At 40.1% G+C, this 16,042-nt stretch overlaps 1 protein-coding gene across 1 annotated transcript; it reads left to right on the forward strand.

Moving 5' to 3' along the window:
• The first annotated feature begins 6,321 nt into the window (after positions 1-6,321).
• On the forward strand, positions 6,322-12,781 carry LOC122671106 (ATP-dependent RNA helicase-like protein DB10). The gene is made up of 8 exons (XM_043868205.1): positions 6,322-6,474; positions 7,316-7,728; positions 7,926-8,066; positions 8,952-9,020; positions 9,574-9,843; positions 10,819-11,169; positions 11,362-11,639; positions 12,615-12,781. The coding sequence occupies exons 2-8, from the start codon at positions 7,378-7,380 to the stop codon at positions 12,748-12,750; spliced, it is 1,596 nt and encodes a 531-aa protein (XP_043724140.1). The 5' UTR covers positions 6,322-6,474; positions 7,316-7,377; the 3' UTR covers positions 12,751-12,781.
• Positions 12,782-16,042: the final 3,261 nt, after the last annotated feature.

Consider the following 16,042-nt stretch of genomic DNA (forward strand, 5'->3'; position numbering starts at 1 on the left):
TAACTGTGGGCCTATGATATGTCTTGGTGCCTAATGAACATGGGTTCTTCAATCCTCCATAAATAATACCTTTTCAGATTAAAAGGGAAGATACCCTGTCCCTCTATCTTTGTATGTTCTTTTGCTTTCCCCACTGGCACTCTCTTATTGAGGTTTAACTTTTCCTGGAAATCTAAGTGTGGACCCTTGATGAAGTTACATCTAGGTTGAGTCTAAACAATAATGGTGGGCAGAGGTCTTTGGTGGGGGCCGGCTCATTTCGGTGTGGCCATAGCCAGGGGGATCTCTCTACTCTGATCTTCTCTGTCTCTTTCATGCTTTTGTTACTAGCATATGATGACTACCCTGTCACAATACCTTGACAACAGCTTTCTCCCTTCCCTTCTTTGGTCTGTGTAGTTGATGATCAATTACCATGTCTGATGAGTGGCTTGAAATCTTGAGTCAGATTGACACTTGATCCCATCTCTGTCTTGCTATTGATCTTGTGTCTCTCATGTAATTGTAGAGCCTTTCTTAGCAATTCTCAGATATGATATTGGTTAGAATGATTTATTGTTATGTTTGGGTCAATTTCTTTACAGGTCCTTACTGTTAAAAACATGTAACTAGTTCTCTGTCTAGTTACATGTAAAGGCAGTGATCTCGTCATATATTACTATTCAAATCTAAATAATTTGGTTGATAAGTGAAATGAAGTGAAATGCTAGCATTCTAACTCTACTTTTTACTTGAAAATATTGTCTTTGTTTCCCTTCTTATGGTTACTTTACCCATCTTACCAAAAGCTCTGGGAATATCAATGAAATCTTTTAGAAGGACAAGTAACTTCATTGTGGGGTTGATCCACCTATTCTGGTCGCCATGTTCACCTGTTAAAGTCGACTTAGCAATATTGGTTTCAGTGACTGTATGTTGGATTGGAACATTTTTGTCCATAACATTTGTGCCTCTAATAATCATTGTCAAAGCAATAAAAGAAGTTCTAACTTTTTTTTTTTTTTTGCTTTTGGGAAAAGGCTGGGTACACCGCCAGGGTGCCCAACATGTGTGATCCTCTCTCCCCATTGGTGTATGCGGTTAGCTTATCAATAGCTGACGGTGTACCCAACTGTCTTCTTTTTTTTTTTTTAAAATAAGAGAAAAGACAATATTAAAAGGAAAGGAAATCAGATAACACGCCTATGTTGCAACCTATATGCAGTCTGTTAGTACCAATATGGGAAGTAGTTTTCTGTTCGGGAGCACTCCCATGTGTCTATCTCTTTCCTACTCAAAACAAGGAGGCAGAGGTGTCTTTTCATATGCGGATGAGATACAGACTCATGAGAGTGCTGACGTAAGCCACACTCCTGAATAGAGTTCATGTCGATAGTCCCATCTGTAGCACTCCTTGCAAACCCTAGAGCAATGCTTCTTAGAGACATCTTGTATAACCAAAGTCCATATACCCCCAAACAAAATTAAGTTGAACCAAATTTAACCGCAACACATCCAGACTGAGAAGTTCTAACTTTGGTGCTATTTGACGCTGTATAGTTGTAGTTAGGGCCCTCAATTGTAACAAAAAAAAATACGAATTTAAAAAGTAGTTAGTAAATTTGTTTAGGGAAAAGAACGCTTCCTGATTGCGTGGCTCCTGTGCTCAGACATGTCCCTCATGAAAAAAAAAATCGCATCTATGTTTATGCCCTTATGTGTGCTCTCATTGTCTCCCACATTGGTGCAAGCACTACGTGACTAGACAACGATCTCTTGCTCATTTGTTTATTATTTGTGAGTAATGAATAGTATGTGATCTTAATTTTGAAAGACAAAAAAAAAGTTTTCCTCGACCAATGGAGTAGGATTCACTCACCAGATATGTCTCATTTTCAAAAAATTTATAGAATTTTGCATCATAGTTGTCAAGGAATTACCTTAAATGCCAAGATGCCCAAACCCAAACCTGATGATGTTGACATGTGGAGATTATAATTTTTAGTATTTGTTTTTCACTTTTTACCTTTATATGTATCGAGTATGACCTCAAATAGAGCTAATTAAAGGGCAAAGATCCATGCAACCAACTCCATTTAGTTGGGATAAGGCTGAGTTGTTGTTGTTGTTTCCTTTATATGTTTACAAAACCCGTTTCTTTTCACTATGGTTACCTATGGAAATCAATGAATTCAAAGAGCAAAAGAAAAAACAAGGACGGAAGCTGAGAACAAAAAGAGGTTAAATTGGCCAAATTAATAGTATAGTCTCGAGAACTAGCTTAATTAACAAGAACCAATCCCCAAAGATTGTCCAATTGTGGACCAAACTTGGATGAAGAAACTACAGTTGGGCTAATGGACAGTATTGGGCCGAGCAGTCATAATGAATGGCCCAGCCCAAGGATCTAACCAGCCCTGCCTTCCTTGATTCTTCTTGAGTAAGAAAGAGCCCTAAACTTCCATATTGATAATCCATAAAGGATCTCCTGGTATTAGAGAACACAAGTCTTGGTTAATCGATTTTTTTTTGGAAGAGAAAAACTATAGATTATATTAAAAATAAGGCAAGAGATCTCTACTTGGTCGCATGGTCTCTACAGAAACGTCTGGGCCAATGGAAGAGTTCGCCTGAGTATCTACTCTTCCAGACCAATCATAATAGCTTCCAACTCATGGTGGATGATTAAGATCGGAGGGACAACAACCGTAATAGCAAAAATAACTAGGCCTCCACTATCCCTTGCTACACATCCAAGACCAACAAGGCCTTCCCGAAAGGGTCCATCACAATTTAAGGACACCCATTGGCTTATGGGGGTTCCCAACAACACCAATAGACTGAGGGAGGACGAGATGGGTACACAGTTCGGTACATACATGTGGGTTCACAGTTTGGGTATCGGGGTAGGTACATGGTTTGGGTTCACGAAGTGGGTACACTGGTTGCATACACAGGATGGGTACTTATCACATGTACCAACCCTGTGTACCCAAACCTTCTATCAAACATATATACACAACCCGTATACCCATCCTATGCCATGTTCGTGTATCTTGTGCCCACCCCGTGTACCGAATTCATGTACCCATCCTGTGTACCCATGTCGTGTGCCCACCACGTGTACTCAATCATGTATACTTGTCCCTCATAGGCATCTCGTGTACCCAACCCACTTACCCATCCGTGTATCCAAATCGTGTACCCAAAATATGTACCCAACCCGTTACCCACCCCGGTGTACCAACCCCGTGTACCCACGGCTAATGGTATAGGGTTTAGGTTATACGGGGTTTAGGGTTTAGGGTTTACGGTCTAGGGTATAGGGTTTAGCGTTTAGGGTGTGGAGTGTAGGATTTAGGGTTTAGGGTTTAGCGTTTAGGGTGTGGAGTGTAGGATTTAGGGTTTAGGGTTTATGATTTAGGGTTTTGGGTATAGGGTTTAGGGCTTAGGATTTAGGGTTTAGGGTTTTGGGTGTAGGTTTAGGGTTTAGGGTTATCACTCATCTGTTTTGAGTTTTGGGGTTAATAATACATATTTGTGGGTTGCAGCAGGAAGAAGAAAAAGGGTAAATTGGTCATTGAATTTCATAAGGGTAAAATGGATATTTTCCTTTAAACACTAACAGCAGACTAACATCGTCAAGTTTCAGGGGGTGTCAAGTAATTGTTTGAAAAGTTAAGTATATTAAGAAAGGAAGAATATTCTCTATTCCACAGCGCATGCTGCGCCCAAACACATGGGCCTGCCACTCAGGGGGGCAAGGTGGTCATTGCGTCCATTCCCATGTGCCTGGGCGCAGCCTGCGCTACGGCACAGAGAACAGTGTCCCACTAAGAAAACAGGCAATAGTCTAGAGGGTGTACAAATAATTTGCCCTTCCATTTTATGATGTGATGTACTCTAATTCGATATAAATTTTTTTTTTGGTAAAGAATTTGATATAATTTGATAAATACGTGGTCGGACTCTGGGATGTTGACCATTGTAAGTTTTGCAATGCCCTAATGCATTGAGAGGACACTACAGACTTCAATTAGATGAAAAGTTATTGATTTTAGAGAGAAGTTTTTCTAATCCATTATTTTGTAGCCTGTTTATTTCGTGAATTAAGGCCCTTTTGGAATGTATGGAGGCCCTAGTATCTAGCTGCCCATGTTCTTGAACCATCTCTGCAGTGTTGATCACTATTTCAGTGACTCTAATTTGACTTCCATCAAGTGTTATGTGAGTCTTTTATTGCTTGAAACTCACTTCCCTTGAGTCTTGAGTTTTGAATCCACTTAAAGTAGTGGGTGAAGAGAGAACCTTTGTCAGGGGCTGTGGGAAGACACTCAATTTCGGATCAGGATCGTCTCCAGGGTGTCTAACGCCAGGGTGCTGCCAGGGGGTATTCAACGGTTGAGCCGTGTTGCACACATCTCGGTGCACGCCTAGGGATATGTGCGACATAGCCCAATAGCCGGCAGAACCCTGGGCATGCTGGGCTCCCTGGAGACGAGCCAAATTCCTCAATTTCTTGCAATGGGATGAACAAATAGCAAATTCATCAGATCATAGGTTTGCAATATTTTGCAAGATCCTCTCTAATTCTAGTAGTTCTTAACAATATCACCAAAGATGAGCAAATAGCAAATTCATCAGATATTGTTTGGAATAGTTAAAGAGTCTACTTCTCCAATTGCCCAAGGCCAACCATGTTTTCTTGGCATGGGATTTATTTCATTCTGAATAATTTTTGTTTGTGAAAGTTAGTCTATTTGACATTCTAGGGAAAAAGATTGCTACACTGCCCTTGTACTAATTCTTTTATACCCTCCAAACATAATAAACAGTAGGACCCACACTAACATTACTCTCACCTATATGGATTATACTATTTTCCAACTCTTCATTGGTTGTAGTGTGCAGATTCCTTCTTACACTGCCCTTGTAGGAAACTCTCACCCGATATTTTTTTTTGAAAAAAAGATCCCCGTTAGGTTGCGTGAGCAGTGAGCCTGCCTTGTGCACACACTCATTGCCCCCGTGCTTCTGTCCTTTTATTGTTTACTCCAAATACTCTGGTTCCTTCTTGTGTTAAGTTCAAATTGAAAAATAGGGTCTAATTAAATGTTAAACTGAGGTTGTGTTCAATTATGGAAAGAATGCAATAAATATATAAATATTGGAGTAAGGTTGCGTTCAATTATGGAAAGAATGCAATAAATATATACATATTGGAGTAAGAATGTAAGATTCAGTCAAACCCTCCAAATAGTACCAGATTAGATGCTCGTTTGCTATATAAACTGGAAGAAGAGTTTTAAGAATTTCCTAAAATGTTTACTATTGGATCATAATTTCTTCCCTCGCCAATAAGGATTTTGAGAAAAATATTGTTTTCTTTCATGCAGGTATCACAGTATACAATTCAACTCAACCATATCACAATATTGCGTGGATTCTTTTCCTCTAATAAGTTGTAATCAAAACTATATTTGTTACAAGTTCCGAGCTATGCATGTCTTTTCCTACTACTTCTTTTAGAGTTATTTTGGCTCTAGTGTTGTCTGTCTCTTTTAACTACTTCAATTTATGTTAAATCTCCCCTCCACACTATCATATTGTTTCAAAAAGATTTCTTGCAACTTATTATGTATTTGAACTATTCCTAAATTAGCTTTAATTTGCTCATTCATCTAAAAATTTTGTGTCCTCACATTTACTTGCAATTCTCCTGCACTTCATTTTCTGATATACTCTCCCAAGTATGGTTCCAAGGATTGGAACTAATTGTGGTCAAACTGCCAATTCAAATAATTAGTCTATTTTTAGGGTTAAGGCCAAAGGTATAGGTGTCTGTATCGGTCTCAGCCGATACTGATATTGATATGATATGGATCAAGCTATATCAGGCAAAAATTAAAAAATAAACCACTTTTTTTTGTCAATACAACAGATCCGTATCAGTATTGTATTGGTAGATACATCGATATGATATTTGAAGCCATGGTTCAGGCAGTTTCCAGCCATTTTTTCCCATTACATCAAAATTGGAATCAAAATTGATGGAACAAATGATCCCAAGTTTTCTAGACAACCAAACACTGCCGTATCCTAAATCCAGCTGTGCTCTGCGCTGGATGGATGGGTTGGTTTGGTCCGACCAAAAAAAAAAGATGATATTTTTTGGCTCGGCAGCTCCATCGGTTTGTCTAAACTCCAAACCACAGTTAATTGTGACCAGTGAGAGAACTCACATATACTAACTAAGGTTAAATTTTAACCATCTTTCTTTCCCCTACGCTAGTTGGATCCGTCAAGGCACCCCAACCACCATATATGCCCTACGCAATATACTCTCGTCCATTTGACGCTTCGCGATTTTCGGAAGCGTTGCTGCTCTGCCTGTGAGGAAAGAGTCGGAGAGAGAGAGAGGAAAGTTGAAGAATCTCCCGCCTCGTCTCTCCGTCAATCCTTAAGCTGACGCTTCTGCAAAGGCAAGAGCGGAAGGTACGCCACGTCTCTCTGAATTGCGCTTCTATGTAGATCTTGAGACAAGTTACGGTTGTTTTAAGTAACCCTAGGAACGAACAAAAATGTTTTGTTTTAGAAAATTCTAGCTTTGTGAGTTTACTAGATTATCATCATCATCTTCCTTATTTCTGTTCTTATTTCTGTTTTGTTGGTTTTGTCGGTCCTGTATGGGATTTTGATGTTCGCATCTTTTACGCGTTGGTAGTGGTTTTTTATGGCCTGGGAAGCCATGGACTATGAATTGTTAGAGGGATAATTTAGGGTTTCTATGTTGAATATTTTTTTCCGTGTTGTCACCTTGTTTCTGGAATTTCTGATCCTTGGATTTGGTAACTGATACATGTTAGTTCTGCTAAGCAATTGTTGAGTGTGTTAATTGGTGGGTTCTGTTATATGATATCATTTATTGATTTCTGAGCTATTCGGACAGTGGTTGGTGCGGTATTTTGTTCTACCTTGGGAATGCTTGTTTGGTTAGTTGTAGGTATTCTGTCCCCGATGCAGCGGTCTTAGCAATTGTAAATTTTTTTACCAAGAACGTTTTCGGTGGGAGATTTTTCTGATCTTACATAGTTGAAATTTCAATCATGCAAAAATGATTGCTTTACTACCTAGTTCTAAATTTTGTTGTGCGACTATATGCTTATAAAAATCCGTAAAGTTTATCATTGACTGGGTTTCTGATCTTACATACTTGAAATTTCAATCATGCAAAAATGATTGCTTTACTACCTAGTTCTAAATCTTGTTGTGCGACTATGTGCTTATAAAAATCCGTAAAGTTGATCATTGACTGGGTTTTTGATCATTTTTTCAGAGAGAGCTCAGTTATTTTTGAATTTCCCTTTTTATTCAAATCATATCAGTGATCAATTGGCTATGGCGGCCACTGCGACTGCAACTGCTCAATCCAGTGGTCCACGTTATGCGCCCGAAGACCCTACACTTCCAAAGCCATGGAGAGGTCTTGTTGATGGGAGCACTGGGTATCTGTACTATTGGAATCCAGAGACTAATGTAACCCAGTATGAGAGGCCCGTTGCTGCCTCCCATGCAGGCCAGCCTGCGCCACCGAAGTCTTCTTCTGCCTCGATAAGTTCCTCGGTCCAAATTCATCAATCTTCTCAAGGACAACATCGTAGTAGTAGCAGCATAGAAGATCTGCGATTCCATGGCAACGCAAATGGTGGGCCAAAACTTGCAGCATCTCCTGGATCGAGGAACCTTCAGGTACTTGTTCAATGTTAATGCATTGTGTATTGTTTTTTCATTGTATTGGCATAAAGTGAACTCATTGGTGGTATGTTTTGTTGCATCAAACTCCAAATCAAACACTAACTAAAATGAGAGTATTTCATTCTTATTTGATTATATTTTGTCTTTCTTTTTTGGATAATGTAAATATTGCATTTATTTTTCTCTACCAGAGTTCAAAGGGTGGTAGTGCATATCTGAATGGATCTAGTGCACAGGCTCCACGGGCAGCTACCAGAGGACATGGATCTTCCGATACAGGGAGCGGTTTATCTGCAGAGTCCTATCGCCGTCATCATGAAATAACTGTTTCTGTATGTATCATATAGCCTTTTATGAATGTTATATGTAGCTACCTTTTGCATGTCCATGGTATAATGTAGCCAATTGTCTATATGTATTTGTCATCTCAGGGTTAAAATCAGGGCTTTTCGTTAATTTAAGGGAAAGTTTCTGCAATTTATGTTCATAAAGCTTCAAGCCTGGAAGATAACCTACAACTAAGCCTCTGAGCTTTTTCTTCTTGCTTTTTTTTTTTTTTTGGGGTGGTGGGGGGTGGGAGGGGAATATTTGAGCTTGGCAGGTTATATGAAGTTAAGAGCTGAATTAACTAATTAAGTTTGAGATTTGATAGTCTATGCCCTAGTGATGGGGTGTTTAGGCGACACCTAGGAGCCTTGTTGGTGTCACCTAGACTTTTTGCCCACCTCCAACGCCTAGGGTCACCTAGATGCCGTGACAACTATGGTTTTTGTTGTCAATGCTTCTAGTTGTAGCTGTTTGAATCTCATTTTGTACTTCAATCAAATTTAAAACAGTGAAATATAACCATCACCTACTGTTGTAATTATTACAATTGTTGTTTTATTCATTTATTTTAGTAGCTACCAACTTATAACCAAAAGACAAATGTAGTCATCCTTGTCTAGAAAATGACACTAAAATGTTATTAGCTGTCCCTCCCCCCCCCCCCCCAGAAAGAAAAAATAAAAAATGGTGGTCATTGTAACAGGAGAATTCTGTAATTTTTTTTTTTAATAAGATGTAAAGCTATGGTTTAATTAGCAGAACTTGACAACACAGTATGGTGGTCCCTAGATTTCTACCTCTCTAATGCTGTTATTAAATGTGCCATTGCCAGTATAGTGATGAATGTAATGGTTCTTTTCTGCTAAATACTTCTATGTTAACTCTATCAGGGAGACAATGTGCCTGCACCTTTTACATCGTTTGAATCTACTGGTTTTCCGGCAGAGATTCTTAGAGAGGTATTACTTATGTTTCACTGTTCTAGTTTCTTTCCTCTTTATCCAGATATGTACAAATCTCTTGTAAGTTCTCTCAGCTCTGCACCCTAACATTTTATTGCTTATACAAATTTTTTAATTGCTGGAGGTCCATTGTTGAACTTCAGACTCATGTCCATTTTTCCGTCTGTACTTTCTTTCTTTGTCGCAGGTGCGATATTTGCTCCAGGGAGGAGCTAATGTCGTACGCTGTGCCGCCCTTGTTGTCGGGGGCTTGCAATAGTTGGAGCGCCCTCATATGGTGGACCAATTGAGAAGGGCTTTCCGTATCACTCAGTTCGTGGCCGGGCTGCCTTGGTGATGGTTCAGTCTGCCACTCGGTCCGAACAGAAGAAGGCCTCTTTCTCCTGCTCCAGCTTGCATCAGCAAGCGGCGGCCGTCTGCGTATGGAGGATAGCGCTTCGTCTAGCGTTACCCTGTCCTCTGAATAATCCCAAAAAAGAAAAACAACCAGAAGACTAAACTTTAAACCGGTGCCTCTCCTCATGGGGTTGCTGGTTTTTTGCTTTTCCAGGTACACCATGCTGGGTTCTCTGCACCAACACCAATTCAGGCCCAGTCATGGCCTATCGCTCTTCAAAGTCGTGATATTGTAGCAATTGCCAAGACAGGCTCGGGGAAAACCTTGGGCTACCTAATTCCAGGGTTCATTCATCTCAAACGCCGCCGTAATAATTCTCAGCTCGGTCCAACTGTTTTGATACTCTCACCAACTAGGGAATTGGCTACACAGATACAGGATGAAGCAGTAAAGTTTAGCAGATCATCAAGAATCTCATGCACGGTTTGTTACTTCACATGTTTTTGAGCATCTGGTTGTCCTTTATACTTTTTGTTTCTTTATTTATATTTATGGATCTGGTTGTCCTTTATACTTTTTGTTTTGTTATTTATATTTATTTATTTTTGAAGAACTATCATTTTTTTTATTAGTCAGTTTGCTGGGATAATATTTTCTATACTTCTCTTTGCAACCCTTTCCTTTTTGTCTTAGTTTTAGTTTCCTAAAATTTAGGAGTATGAAATTAGGTGCTCAAGACAAATTAGTTTGGAGGAAACCCTGATTCTGAAGAACCAACAAATATATTGACCGTGTTTCTTGGGCTGTAGAAGGTGGTGTTTGTCTAAAGAATTGATTTTAGGGAATCAAGGTTCACACTGTTTTGAGATTGTATGTTCATACAATTGTTAGAAGGTTATTGTACTTACTTTGTCGATGTTGGACCATGTTTTGTCATATTACAGTTTGACATGGTGTAGTATCATATACTATAATTGATGATGCAATCCACCACTTAACTTACTGTATGATTATGCCTGTGGTCCTTTCCTGGTTCCTTGTTTTTTTTGTCCTAATCAATATAGTCAGTATGCAGTTTTTTTTTCTTTTTCAACTGTTGTGAATGGCTTATCTTTTCTATCCATACCTCTCTCAACTTATCATAAACTTTTTGGTGTAAGAAGCTACATAGACAGATCATTTTAGGTAGTTAGTAATTTCCTTTCATTGTTGGTTGCTGTAATTTTCCTGTGGTCCTTTCCTGGTTCCTTGTTTTTTTTTGTCCTGATCAATATAGTCAGTATGCTGTTCTTTTTTTTTCTTTTTCAACTGTTGTGAATGGCTTATCTTTTTCTATCCATATCTTTCTCAACTTATCATAAACTTTTTGGTGCAAGAAGCTACATACTTGTAGGTAGTTCGTAATTTCCTTTCATTGTTGGTTGCTGTAATTTTGTATCATTTTTTTTGTGGATTTAGTGTTTATATGGAGGTGCCCCAAAACCTCCCCAGCTGAGGGAGCTGGACCGAGGAGCAGATATTGTGGTAGCTACTCCTGGCCGTCTGAATGATATTCTGGAAATGAGGAGAGTGAGCCTGTCTCAAGTATCATACCTGGTGCTTGATGAGGCAGACCGCATGTTAGACATGGGTTTTGAACCTCAAATACGGAAGATTGTCAAGGAGGTACCTGCTCAGCGACAAACTCTCATGTACACAGCAACATGGCCGAAGGAGGTGCGTAAAATTGCAGCAGATTTACTGGTCAATCCAGTCCAGGTCAACATTGGCAACCTAGATGAGCTTGTTGCCAACAAATCCATCACTCAGGTGGGTTTGAACAAACATTTTTCTGTTAGTATTTTGGCGTTTAAAATACATAAATTCCATAACCTCTGGACTGGGATGTTCACACACACACACACACACTGAGAAAGGGGGGTTGGATTCCGCTTTGTCTATTTTTTCTGGTGAATTGCATTTTGTAGTAATTTATGATGTCGGTGTTCTACAATCTTACAGTATGTTGAAGTGGTTGCACCAATGGAGAAGCAAAGGCGGTTAGAGCAGATTTTGCGTTCTCAAGAACCTGGGTCTAAATGCATTATATTCTGCTCTACCAAGAAGATGTGTGACCAGCTTACTCGTACAATAAGCCGCCAGTTTGGTGCCGCTGCCATTCATGGTGACAAATCTCAGGGTGAGAGGGATTATGTGTTAAACCAGTTCAAGAGTGGGAGGTCCCCTATTCTTGTAGCAACTGATGTTGCGGCTCGAGGCTTGGATATTAAAGATATTAGGTACAGGAATGCCCATTTTGTGGATGGATTCATAATTATTGTGCCAATTTCATTAATTCGAATCCTTGGTTTTCTATCAATTGTTGATGTTGATGATGATGGTGATGAGAGCTAATTCATGGCAACATGAACTTGCAGGGTGGTTGTCAACTACGACTTCCCCACTGGAATTGAAGATTATGTTCACAGGATTGGAAGGACTGGAAGAGCTGGTGCCACCGGAATGGCTTACACATTTATTAGTGAACAGGATACGAAGCATGCATCAGATCTTGTTAAGGTTCTAGAAGGGGCAAACCAGAGAGTTCCAGCAGTGATCCGTGAAATGGCTGCACGGGGTGGTGGGATGGGCAGGTCTCGACGCCCGTGGGGGTCTGGAGGCTCAGGCGGGCGTGATGGAGGCCGCGGTGGACGCAATGATTCCAGTTATGGTGGAAGGGTTGGCAGGGGGGCCCCTCCATCTTCAGGCAGATCAGACAAAGGCCATGGAGGTCGTGGACATGACCGTGATCTTCGTGACGGGTATGTGTGCACCAGTCTGACCTGGTAATGCTTTTTCTTTCTGTAATCTTGGATAGGTAGCTTGTTTATAGGATGGCATCAATGATGGATTTATCAATACTGGAACAGGTATGACCGAGGTTACAGTGATGGAAATGATGTGGATGCACGTGGGAGATATGACAAGAGTTATCCTGCAAGTAGTAGCGATCGTCGCCGTAGCAGGAGCCCTAACAGGGTATCTGGCTGGGGCAGCAACAACCGCAGCAGAAGCAGAAGCCGTAGCCGTAGTGCTGACGGGTATAGCAGGGTTCCACCTGTGTGGAGACATTCTCCGGGGGGCAGGAGGGATGCTTCACCAAATGGTCAAGGAACCTTGGAACCAGATCATTTACCTCCTGTGCACCGTCGAAGTCGGTGGAGTGACAAACCACAATCCCCATCTGATGGGAGAGGTAATGACAATGTTGCCAGAGGTAATGACAATGTTGCTGGTGGACAACGCTCACCATACAAGGTTGAAGAGGAGGAGGAAGGTATAATCCCTGCTGATGAAGACGGTATGATTCCTCCAGATGACGAGGAAGGTATGATTGGTGGCGGGAGGTAATTCTTCCATGCAAGCATGATTAGCTTTTTTTTTTTTATGTTCAACACTTCAACTATAATATCTAGGGGTTTTGGGGGGGGGGGGGGGGCAATAGGAGTTGCATATGCTTGCGACTGGCATTTGTATCCGATCTATTAAGGGGTCTCTGGTTTTGTATCATTTTTTTTTTCTTTGTGGGAATTCTTTTCTGATTAATTTTTGGAGATGATTCGGGTAATGCATTGTAATAGCTGAAATTAGGAACCAGTGTACCAAAGAAAATAGGCGTGGGCTGTCATAAACTGATTGACTTACATATGTTCTTCTGTATACACTACAAGTTAGAAGTCCTTGAGCGTCATCTTATTATTCTTACGTTGTGTTCTCAAAGGTCTGCGAGGTGGGATCTGTCTGTGTCTAATCCAATTCGAATGGAATCAGAATTGGATTGGAATTGTTTGACAGTTTAGAAATTGAAATTGATAACAATTAGGGTAAAACCCGCATATGGTGATTGCACACAACAATCGGACCCAATATAGGATATGGAAAAGAGAACACCACCTGGACGAGCAGCGCACCTTGTTCCTCTCCCATAACACGGGTGTGTGAAATGACTGTCATAAACCCTTGAAACTCTGGAAGTGACTAGGAATGTGGTGGTCATTTTGTGCCACCCATGTGAAGGCTCGGGGGCAGCATGCAAAATGACTGCCACACCCCTTTGGAACCTTGGAAATGATCATGGATGCGTTAGTCATTTTGCTTGCTCGTGTCAGGGCTTAGGGCTGGTGTGTGGCATGACGGGGTGGCGTTGTTTCCCCTATAGAATGTGTTATATTTTATTCTTCTTCTTTAAATCCCTCCCCCGTTCTGAACTCCCTTCAAAGCCAAAGGTGGCATTTGATCCTTAAGACCTTACAACCAGTTAGGGAAAAGGTTCTCTCTTATCATAAATAAAGTATACCTCTTTCATTAATGATTAGTCACAATATTCCTCAATCTCTGATTCTGAACTAGCTCGTCTTTGACTCTATTGCCCTCGCCTTCCCAACCACCCTCCCTTCAGTCAAAAAATTTTTTTTTTTTTAAAAAAATTAAAAACAAATAATCTTCTCTATTCCAAATCAACTAAAAACTTAGTCTGGGTAGTAGTCCCATTATATAACTACAATAGAAAATGGAGTTGGTTCGCTGTCTCTCTCTTTCTCTCTCATTCTCATATACATATAGGAAAGGTCTCTCATAGGAAATGACCTTTCTGCTGTTCTACTTATGAAACCATTCTGTCTCAGCTCGTTGGTCCTTTATGCCACTTGTTCTAGAAACCTCTCCCAACATGCCATACATCTTCGAAAAGAATTCCTCACGTAAAACAAGTATAGCTTAGTTTTTTCATCGGAAAAAAAAAAAGGTATAGCTTAGTTTTAGTATATTATCTGTTACGTGACTATTTAGCTTTCCTATTTTCTTGCTTTAAAATAAGTCCGTTGTGGTTAACGGCTATGAGTGGAGTCCAAGTCTTTTGTAAGTCCTATTCTTTTGCTAGAACCTATATTCTTTAGGAGAAGTTGCTGCTACCTTTTAGAAAGGTAGTTGTAGTTGAACGTTGTTGGAGTCTATAAATGGCTCAGCCAATAATGTAAGGGTATGATTTTATCCGATTAACAAGTTATTGTGGAGGTTAGTTTCCCTCGAAGAAACTGCATTCTATCTTCTTGTTCTCATCTTATCTATCACCATAGGTAGAAATAAGAACAAGGGCCGTTATCGTGAGTTATCCCTCTTGGCTCAAGACTCAGTACAAGGAAGCTTGGAATCATTTACAAGGATCACTTGATCTCACACCCGTGCTCATAACATTATCTTTCTATATACGTCTTTGGTTTGAATCACATCGAAAACAACTTTTTATCTTTTTCTTATGATAGTAGTATATTTTATGGGCAAGAGATCGCTGCCTGGTCGTGTTACCTCTACATCAAAGCAGGGGCATAAAAATGAATGTGATTTTTATTTCGCGGGAGATGAGATGGTAATTTCGATGCAGGTGTCACTGCCTGCTCCAGTGTCATCGTCGGATGTGTCGATCTCCAGCGAGCACATCAACCTCTATAAACTAAAACACATTGATGTGGATTACATGCCTATCATATATTTATATCGTTAAGAGAAGCCCTGCCATGTAGGATTGAAATTTGGTAAAATACATTTGATCAACCCAACTAGGTAAGTTTTTACATAGTTGGCCAAAAATCTACCACGTGGCATGTTGAATGGAGCCTGAATTTTGTGAAAATGTAAACCCCTAAGTCCCTTACTCGCATGTTAAGCTTCGCCCAAATGAAGTTTACCAAGTGGCAAAATAGAGCTTTGATAATCCAGGATTCCAAGACTATGGAAGAGTGCACAATAGCTGTTGGAGTATCATAACTTGCATGCATTTATGTAGATTCATGCCAATACATTGGAGATGTATGTTGAATTTGAATCTGACATTTAACAAGTGGTTTACCTACATTGTCCATATCCTGTGAAGCAAAGTCGGACAAGGGGGAAAGACATGGAATTGATAGGGAACTGTAGCCAAGTGGCTAAGGCATGAGTCTATGAAACTTCTATTCGTCAGTTCGAATCCGACCGGTTCCTACAGTGCCGCACCATTCCACCCAACATTTTTTTACATGGTTAGTAGATAGAACGGGGGCTCCCGGATCAAAGGTTCAAAGTTGAGAATTCTTGGAGTGAGACTTTCTGTTTGCAAATTCCAGTTTCATTCATCAGAAACTAAGATATCAACAGCAAGAAAAGCTAATTGTAGACCACCCTATATAAATGGCCGTTAGCGCCCCCGCATTTTGAGTTCTGGCACGCGCCTTACTCAACCAAGCAACTCTAGAAAGCACTAGCGCGCCAGAACAAGCAAGCAAGGGATGAACCCAATTATGAGTAAGCTGGTCTAAGACCACCTCTGATTTACAACCCTAAAGCGATCGAGCTGATCTACGAGCACTCTCTCCCGGTGATCGAGCATCTTATTATTTTGCCATATAAAAATCAAATGGACCACTACGATAAACTTATCTAGTGAAGTTATAATTCTTTTTGTAGTCCTATTTAATTGTTAGTTTTGCTGAGCCTAAACATATAATTTATTGAAAGGTGAGTCATTGTTGCTCAAGTTTCAATACCATGTTTTTGGATTTTCCACATTTTATTTTGTTGTTCTGCTCGTTCACACAAAATAATGCATTCTTCCATTGGAAGGTTCCTTGTTAGGGAACCTGAAATGAAAATTAATATTTGTCATTTA

Source organism: Telopea speciosissima, chromosome 8 (assembly GCF_018873765.1).
Source record: "Telopea speciosissima isolate NSW1024214 ecotype Mountain lineage chromosome 8, Tspe_v1, whole genome shotgun sequence".
Classification (NCBI taxonomy): Eukaryota; Viridiplantae; Streptophyta; class Magnoliopsida; order Proteales; family Proteaceae; genus Telopea; species Telopea speciosissima.